Below are 10,449 nucleotides of genomic sequence, written 5' to 3'. Positions count from 1 at the left end.
GACTCATAGCACGCGCCAAACTTGGAGGCCAATAAGAGGATTGCCTGAAAATTCAGTCACAATCCTGCGGTCGTGGCTTTTCGAACATTTCCTCCATCCGTAAGTTGTTTCTACATTTCTTCTACTGATGTTAATACTTTATTAACCAACTAATATGTCTTTGGCATCATGTTTTGTTGCCCAAAACTCCTCTCACTTTGCCATTTAATCATTTTATGTGCTACTGGCGACCACCACCGCAAACTCTTTTTTATTTTCTATTTTTGGTGCATTTTAACTAGCTATTGGATCATGTTTATCTTTTGGCTTTGGGAAGTCTAAATTTCTGTTAATTATTTTCCAGTAGACAGAATACATAGATTAAAATGATATCTTCTGTTTATCTTTTTGAAAGTAATAGTTATGTATGATTTTCACTAGTTTGTAGAAGAGTTACTGGTTGCGCCATCCTAGGTTCAGAAATAAGATGACTTCTATACCTGTCAATTTCTTCAAAACACTGCCATCAAAGTCTGATATGCTTGTTTCATAATCATATAAATATTTTAACAGCCTTATTAGTAGAGTGTAATTGAACATTTAGTTAACAAATAGATTTTGGAAGAACATCAAATATATATCAAAAGATTACATGAACTAGTCAGTTTTTTTACAAGCACTCCGGTAGTGTCCTTTTTCACCACACATAAGATGGCTGATTGAGAACATTCCCCTGCAATATTAGTTTCAACATTGTTGCTCAACGGTGGTGGCATTTGTATCTTTTCAATCTCTTCAATTTTTTTCCACAACTTATGTGCTTCTTTCACCACTGATTCATATAGGTCCTTCCGATATATTGCTTTTTCATATAGTTTGTTAAGATCACCTCGTAATGTCCAGGCTTCTAACCGTGTTACCACATTTGAATTACAAGTGTCACCTGATTCAGCTTCAGCTTCATTGTGGCCAAACCCAGTAGATAAAGTTCTATATCTTACATTCAAGGTCCATCTTGGTAAAATATATTCATCTGTTATAACTTTTAAACGTAACTTATGTTTCATTGTATATAATATATGCTTGCAAGGAATTCCCCAGGTCTCAAACTTGGCACAAGAGCACTTACAAAATTTTGTAGAAATGTCCACATTAACAATGTGTGCCCTTCCCTTCTCCTTGAAGTCTACCTCATATGTGGTAAGAACACCTTCTTTCACTCCCTTGTTATGTTGGCAGTGCAGAATTTGACTAAATTCATCCTTAAATATTTTAAAAATATTTCTAGAATAAACTCGTCCAGCATGAGCCTCTAAAGAATGCAACTCTGTGAATTCAGGAGTTGTTGTCATCGAAACCAAATCTTCCTTCTCTTCCGTATCACGTCGACTTTTAATTGCTTTCTCATACTGCTCAATAAATTCTGATAAAGGAGTGTTACTATTAACGTATCCATCAAAAAATGAATTAATGCTCTCACTTCTTTGAGAAGATTTTATAAGTATGATAAAATTGAACAGGTGTATGGTTAGTTTTAGATTAGTTAAGCTATGCGTCAAAAATAAAATTACAATAAGACTATTATCTACAAAAAAATAATTAAATACCTACAAAAAAGTGTTTCTCAAATACGCCTTCACCCAGTGACGTCTTTTTTCGTACATACTTTCAATCCATTTCCAAGACTTTATCATATTCTTTTGAGTCTCACTCAACTGCCCTTGATAAATTGGCTTGTATTTCTCACATAACATGATCCAGAATTTCTCGGATTCTTCAATAAATTTAGATTTCTTACACCAGTTATTATAATCTTCATTGAAAGTGGGATATGCACAATATAGTGAAAGAATGTGTTCACACTCATGAAGTCCAAGATGCCATTTACAGTACCGATGATGTGTATATGGAAACATCCTAGCCATGGCATTAGAGATTGCAGAGTCTTGGTCAGTAATGATTGCTCCAGGAGCCTGATTCCCGATGCACTTTAGCCATTGGTCAAATAACCTAATAAATGTTTCTTTTTGTTCATCTGAAAGTAATGCACAACCCAATAAGATAGACTGTCTATGATGGTTAACACCTGTGAAAGGTGCAAATGGCATTGAGAAGTTATTTGTCTTGTATGTGACATCAAACACTATGACGTCACAAAATTTCATGTAAGATTTTCTGGCTCTAGCATCACACCAAAAAATACTTCTACGACTTCGTGTATCATCAAGTTGAATGGCATAATAAAATTCCGAGTCCCTCGCTTTCCGCTCCAAAAAATTTTGTATCTCAATCATGCACTCCTTACCAATATTGTTCTTCCTTCTAATTTTCAAATAATCTGAACATTGTTGAGGTGTGATGATATCGGTACCACTACTATTTGTACTATTAATTATCTGAGATATCTTGGCAGGTCCAACACCACAACTACGATAATTGTCTATTAGTTTTTTGCACGAAGGTTCTTAATGAGACTTATTATGGGAACGCAATTTCTTTTTCTTGTTGGGACTATTCAGTAGGTCGTGTGAATGACTATTACTAAATTTCTTAATCTCCCAAGACCCATTTTTATTTAGAATAATTTCCATCAAAGCTTTACAACCACATCTACTTTCTCGCCCACGTTTTACATCTTTCTCATGATTCTCCTCCTTTTTTTTAAACCCTCCATGTTGCACACAAATGTTCTTCTTGTAATGACATCACTATTTCTAGACTTGTAGGTGGAGTATCTTCGAATTGCAAACCCGTCCGTCAAAGCAAAATGATTGTAAAAATTGTAGGCCTTTTCATGGGTCTGAAATTGTAAACCCTCAGGAGGTACATATGATGCCTTTATACTATTTTCAACGTTGAAATCATCATCATCATCATGTATAATTTCTAAATCATCGAATGAATGCCGTGATGTTTGCTGATCAACGGTCATTCCTCTGTGAATTATTAAACAAGGATTATATGCTTGTATTGTATATATAAGTCACGTATAAAAGAAGGATAGTGTATATGAAAAAATGGGGCTAGTGTAGGTTTTTAGGTTTGTAACAGAACACATCATGCCGTGTCGTGTTAACCTGATATAACATGTATACTTACATGAGGTTAATCTTATATCCCTTTTTCTCAATTTTAAATCTTATCTATCAATTTACTTTTGAGTAATCATAATCAATCAATCTTTATCACTAATCGTAACCAATCAATCTTTATCTACAAGATTTTTTCTTTTCTGCATGTAAATGATGAGATTCCTTTAATTCTTCTTCATCATCCACGGAAAAGAAAAACGAGATAAGTTTAAAAACTAATATAATTTATGAATTTATTTAATCATATATAAAATTTATTTAAAATATTTAGATAATCGGGAAGATTTACATTATATTTACCAAATCTTCTAGATGTCCTACATTGATTCTGGTTATTGATTTTAGATTTTAAAATATCAAAACAAATCTCTTGATAATTTATTAGAATCTATCAATTTAACAGTAATCAAAGATACTATAATATCTTAATCGAATATCTTACCTATTTAGGATTAATTAATGCTTTTATCTGCATATCATCAAAATTTTCTAATTCTTTTAAAATATTACTTAAATATCAGAGGATTTAATAATTTTTTTATTATTCTTAATATCTAAATGTGCCCATCTTTATAAAATCTTGACCTGTCCTTCAAATTACATATTCCATATTAAGAGAGAACTCTGCTAGGCGGCCAGGTCTCTGAAATCGTGGTACTCCCTGATCACTATGTGCATATCCTAGGCTAGCTGTCTCCCTCGTCCATAAAAAGGTTCTTCTACTTACTTTCTTAACCTTAATTATCTATCTGTACTTGTGCTACTGACTGGTCAAATAAATTAGAAATAACTGTAACAAACTCCATACAAGGCCTCTGCTGAAATTGAATCTAGGTTTTCCCTCTTGATAAATACATCTTCATTTTGATCCTTCAGCATGTTCTCAACTCAAGTAGCCTGGATTTTGATTCTGGTTCCAAGCATGCCAGAACCTTGCCTCCTCAGTCCACTCTTTTTTGTGCTCTCTAGTTTAATATGTACATGGGTCTTGTTGGGCCTCTCCCCTTTTTTCTTGCACATCACTGTTAATTAGTTTTATGTCCTCACTTTCTTGACCCTAGTTAATTATAATTGTTACCATGATATAATTAGTATAAACAGCTTCCAGGTGTGCCCAAGTTTTCATTTGATACTCAAATACATATTTTGCTACCATATTTCTATTCACTTCTCATCAATGTTAAATATTTAAAACAATTCCGTAATGTGTAAACAGTGATGTAAATAGCGGCATAGCTGGCTGTTTATTCTAGACTCTAGGAAAAAATGCCTAATTTTACTGAAAATCAATATAAGGATTAAATTATATATAAAAATTGTAATATTCTACTACAAATTCTACTATTTTGCACATAATTTTGCATATGTAATTGTCTCAGATTAGGATTTAATTAAATCTACTGCAACTATACTTTGTGACAAGATCTTTTCCTGCAACAAGGACGTAAGTTTAGATATCAAAAAAGGCCCTCTATTATTCGGCAAGTCCACATATGTCAACAGAGCGGCCTGCAATTTCTTAGAAGTGCAAACCTTTAATATTATAAATTTAGACTTGGCGGCAGCACATGGAGTTCTCAAATTCCAAATTCTCTTAAAATTTGACCAAAATCTATAAATATTGTGGGTAATACTCTTGATGATGCCAATGATGTTAATGCTACCATCTCCACTGGAGATACTCAAAAAGCCGAGGGCGGTGTAGGAGTTCAAATTACTCCAAGCACCAAAACCATAATAATAATGAAAATTCAAGAGCAGATATTGAGCAACAACCTGGTGTTTCTCCCCTTGAGGTCGTTTCTCAATATTTGCATACGAATTTTCATTGTTATAATAGTTCTGGACAATGCTCAGAGAAATTTGAACCTAGGGTTTGTCTAACATGACTAATTTCTTTGAAATGCCGGTCGAGTTACAGGAGAAATGCCTGCTTTGTCTAACATGACTAATTGCTTTGAAACGGAGAATGATGATGGCAGAAGGGGTGATGATATGACAAATAACATTGAAATGAAGAACGATGAGGGCAGTAGATGTGGTGCGGCTGGAAATCAAGAGCAGAATAACTTACACATGAAAGTGGACAATACTGATAGAGAAAGTGTGAAAAGAAAAAAGAAGCAGATTGCAGAGAATCCTAATGTTTCAAACCAAGCTCAGGAGGAGGATGTTGACAATACTGATAGGGAAAGTGAGAAAAGAAAAAAGAAACAGATTGTGGAGAATACCAATTCTTCAAACCAAGCTCAGGAGGAGGATGCTGACAATACTGATAGGGAAAGTGAGAAAAGAAAAAAGAAACAGATTGTGGAGAATCCCAATTCTTCAAACCAAGCTCAGGAGGAGGGTTTTGACAATGATGAAACAAAAAAACTTAAGCGCTGATATATTTAAGTACATATGTATACATGGGAAATAAACTGGGAACAAATACTTGTTTTATTTCTGCTTCTTAAAATGAACTACATGCAGGATATATATATCCTGTAAAACAACTGAATACCAACTAAAAACTAGCAACTATCTAGCTATTTCTTCTCCACTACGTACACCCACACTCCTAGTAAGGGAGAACAACCCGAGAGACTAGGTCTAAGCTGTAGACACGGACTCAATTTCACAGACTTGGTTACAACGTGTATTAATAAAACAAATAACTAAAACTAAGCTAATAAATAAATAAAACAAAGCTAAGTTTAGATTAAAAATCTCAACAATCTCTTCCTTAATCTAAAAACACTTCTCACCCACAACTCTAAAGGAGTGGTTCTCCCTCGATCAATTGTGCCATGATTTCTTCATCATTCTGGAATCTACAATTCTTTGCCAGATGCCCATATTTTTTGCATTTGTAGCATTGTGGCTTTCCTTTGTACCAACAATCATTTTCTTCATGACCGATCTTATGACAGTGGTTGCATTGAACTCTATTACCTGTGCCTTTTGAGGATGAAGCTTTAGGTAATAGGAGTCCCTCATTTTTTCCTCCAATTTCTTCCTCCCTCATTGATCTCCTTTGGTCCACGGCATGAAGTGAATTGATCAATTCTAAAACAGTTAATTTCGAGAGATCTTTAGTATCTTCAAGTGAGGAAACTGTAGTTTCATACCTCTCGGGAAGAGTCACTAAAAGTTTGTCCACAACTCTTTGACTTGAGAAGTCTCCACCAAGTAATTTGATTTGGTTAACAATGGACATCAACCTACTCCCATATTCCTTGACGCCTTCGTTACTTTTCATTCTCATCATCTCAAACTCTCTCTTGAGGTTCAGAATTTGCATCAGTTTGATGTGTTGGTTGCCTGCAAATTCTTCCTTAATTTTTGTTCATGCTTCTTTAGGAGTATCACAACCCATATTAATTGTAAAGATCTCTTCTGACACAACCGCATGTAGACATGAAAGTGCCTTTGCTTCTCTTGCCACTTCTTCATCACGTTTTTTGATTTGGGCTGCTATTGGATTTTGTGGAAGAGGGGTTAGCTCAACATCACTCTCAATTGCTTCCCGCAAACTCATAGCTTTCAAATATGATTTCATTTTGATAGCCCATGAATTATAATGATCTCTTTTGAATAATGGAATAGAGACTGAAAAGTTGTTTGATGCCATTGAATATGAAAGATAAGTACTTTAATATATATAGACAGATGTATGTACAAAAAAATATCAACTCACAAGCCCTAGATCATGAGCTCTGATACCAAGTGATGAAACAAAAAACTTAAGGGCTGATATATTTAAGTACGTATGTATACATGGGAAATAAACCGGGAACAAATACTTGTTTTATTTCTGCTTCTTAAAATGAACTACATGCAGGATATATATATCCTGTAAAATAACTGAATACCAACTAAAAACTAGCAACTATCTAGCTATTTCTTCTCCACTACGTACACCCACACTCCTAGTATGCGAGAACAACCCGAGAGACTAGGTCTAAGCTGTAGACAAGAACTCAATTTCACAGACATGGTTACAACATGTATTAATAAAACAAATAACTAAAACTAAGCTAATAAATAAATAAAACAAAGCTAAGTTTAGATTAAAAATTCCAACACATATACTGACAGAGAAATTGTGAAAAGAAAAAAGAAGCAGATGTTGGATAATATGAAACATTTATTTGATTTATTTGCATTTTTTATTTGATTGTTTTTATTCAGCTGAGTGGTAAACTCCACGTTTGAATAAGTCTTGCATATCTGTTTAAATCATCAGTTAGAAGAGAAGTTGTAGGTGCATGCACGATGTTGGTTAGAGTCATTGTAGGAGTGGATTACTGTGTGTGATCCTAGTTTTTAGCCATTCTCTTTTCTGTAGTTTTCTATATATTGTATTGTATGGATTATTAATAAACACAGCTTTCACGTGTACTTTGTTTCCTCAGTTTTACATTAAACACCTATATCTATATATATATATATATCAGATTGTTTTTTTTATTTGGTATCAGAGCCTAGGATTATTGTATGCCCAAGTATATGCCAAAAATGACAACTACGGAGACTAGTAAGCTGAAGGAAGGAGCAATAGGGTTGAATTATCCGATGTTGGCCAGGAGTAACTACACAGCATGGGCACTTAAGATGAAAGTGTTTATGAAGGCTCAGGGGGTGTGGAATGCAATCGAGAACAAAGAAAAGGGAGCTGCAGTTGATGACATACAAGACAAGATCGCCCTGGCTACCATATACCAGGGGATACCTGAAGATATTCTGTTATCTGTGGCTGATAAAGAAACAGCCAAAGAAGCCTGGGAGGCTATTGAGACTATGTGTTAGGGAGCAGAGCGCGTGAAAAAAGCCAGGATCCAGACACTAAGGAGTGAGTTTGAATCCTTGAGTATGAAGGATAGTGATCAGCTAGATGAGTTCTATTTAAAGCTGAATGGAATGGTAACTAAGATACGTGCTCTGGGAGAGGAGATGAAGGAGAGCTATGTGGTGAAAAAACTGCTTCGTGCTGTACCATCAAAATTTCTCCATATTGTCTCTACCATCGAACAGTTCGGTGATTTAGACACCATGTCAGTTGAGGAAGCTGTGGGTTCCTTGAAGGCTCACGAGGAACGTGTGAAAGGACAAACAGAAGATGGGGGAGGACAGCTCTTACTCACAGAAGAGGAGTGGTCCAAACGGGAAGGAGCCGATGGAAAGTTGTTACTGACAAGGGACGAGTGGATTAAACGCAACAACAAAGGTGATATTGACGGTTCCCCCAGCCAGAGATTCTGAGGAAGAAACAGTGGTCGTGTTGGACGTGACAAAAGCAGGCTACGATGCTATAATTGTAGTGCTTACGGTCATTACGCAGCTGAGTGTAAAAAACCCTGAAAGGAACGAGATCAATAACATGAAATGAATATGAATCAAGTTAAAGACGATGGGCCTGCTTTATTGCTGACTGAACACAGAGAAACGAAAGAAGACCTGATGTTGATAAATGAAAGGAAGGTGGTACCAAAGCTCAAACAAAGTAGTGAACAAGTGGAGTCGAATTTATGGTATCTGGATAATGGAGCAAGCAACCATATGACCGGACAAAGATCCAATTTTAAGGAGCTAAACGAAAATGTGACAGGTCAAGTAAGGTTCGGGGATGGATCGACGGTGGATATTAAAGGAAAGGGATCTGTTATTCTCTCGTGCAAAAATGGTGAGGAGCGTATACTCGATGAGGTATATTTTATTCCCATGCTTCGAAATAACATAATCAGTCTTGGGCAACTTTCTAAAGTTGGGAATAAGGTGGTCCTAAATGGTGAATACTTATGGGTGTATGATACACAAAGAAAATTACTTATAAAAGTGAAGAGGTCTCCTAACAGACTGTATAAAATCATTATTGAGACTGCAAAAGGTACATGTTTGAAAACAAGCTTTGAAGAAGTGTCTTGGTTATGGCATTCATGTTTAGGCCACGTTAATTTTCAAGCTTTGATGCTGATGCACTCGATGCAGATGGTGCATGGTATGCCTAAGTTTTCTCAGCCAAAAGGTGTTTGCACGGACTGTCTAATGGCAAAACAGGCAAGGAAGCCATTTCCTTCTCAATCAAATTTTCACGCAATGCAAGGACTGGAGCTAGTATATGGAGACCTCTGTGGTCCAATTTCACCAGCAACTTAGGGAGGTAATAAGTATTTTCAGCTTCTTGTAGATGATTATAGTCGTTGGATGTGGGTTTACATGTTAAAGGGAAAGGACGAGGCATTACCAATGTTTAAAAGTTTTAAAGCTAGAGTGGAGAACGGAACATAGAAGCGGGTTAAAACTCTTAGAACTGATCGTGGAGGGGAATTTTGTTCTAAAGATTTTGAGGCTTTTTGTGCAGAAAATGGAATCACAAGGGAGTATACGGCTCCATACTCCCCTCAGCAGAACGGAGTAGTAGAGCGTAGAAACCGCACTGTAGTTGCTATGGCTCGTAGTCTACTAAAACAAATGGAGCTGCCGATGACGTTATTGGGAGAAGCTGTGAGGCATTCTGTCTATCTTCTTAACAGGCTTCCCACACGCTCCATGAACGGACAAACACCTTACAAGGCATGGAAAGATGAGAAACCGAACATTGGACATGTAAAAATATTTGGGTGTTTCGGTCACATGAAGGTGCCAGGATTCTACACAAAGAAATTAGAAGATAGAAGCAAGGAGTTGGTGCATCTGGGAACTGAGCCTGGAACCAAAGCCTATCGTTTATATGATCCAGAAACAGATCGTATCTTGGTAAGCAGAGATGTAATTTTCGAGGAGGGAAAAACTTGGAACTGGAACAAAGCTCAGCAAGGTATTCTAACCTGTAGTCGTGTGCATACATTCACTGTTGTGGACAGCTTCACAAATAATGAACGATACACTGACGCTTCTCAGCAGTTGAGCTCTGATTCAGAAACTGTGATGGGTACACCAGAATCACAGTCAAGCACGCAAGGTTCATCTCAGCATTTGAGTTCTAATTCGGAAACTGAGATGGGTACACCTCAATCACAGTCAAGCACACGAGGCTCATCACTATCAAGAACTCAAAGCTCGGAAACAGAAGTTAGCAGTGAACCAAAATGTTTTGCTTCCATTGTTGACATATATAACAACACTGAAGAAATCGAATTAGATGACGAGTTGTTATTAATGGGAGTGGATGAGCCAAGAAACTATGAGCAACCTATCAAGGAGAAGAACTGGAGGGAAGCAATACAGCAAGAAATGAATTCCATCGAGCAAAATAATACCTGGAAACTAATGGAGTTACCTGCAGATCGTAAGGTTATTGGGCTGAAGTGGGTCTACAAGATCAAGCGAGAAGCACATGGTGAAATAATAAAATAAAAGGCAAGGCTTGTAGCGAAGGGATACATTCCGGAAT

The 10,449-nt window shown here is 36.2% G+C and overlaps 1 protein-coding gene across 1 annotated transcript; it reads right to left on the bottom strand.

Moving 5' to 3' along the window:
- Positions 1–608: 608 nt before the first annotated feature.
- On the bottom strand, positions 609–2,911 carry LOC141680737 (protein FAR1-RELATED SEQUENCE 7-like). The gene is made up of 3 exons (XM_074486875.1): positions 2,647–2,911; positions 1,646–2,419; positions 609–1,402 (listed from the first exon to the last, which is right to left on the bottom strand). Exons 1-3 carry the CDS (start codon positions 2,909–2,911, stop codon positions 609–611), a joined length of 1,833 nt encoding a protein of 610 aa, XP_074342976.1.
- Positions 2,912–10,449: the final 7,538 nt, after the last annotated feature.

Source organism: Apium graveolens, chromosome 8, assembly GCF_009905375.1.
Source record: "Apium graveolens cultivar Ventura chromosome 8, ASM990537v1, whole genome shotgun sequence".
Lineage (NCBI taxonomy): Eukaryota > Viridiplantae > Streptophyta > Magnoliopsida > Apiales > Apiaceae > Apium > Apium graveolens.
This window is presented reverse-complemented; position numbering and strand designations above follow the sequence as displayed.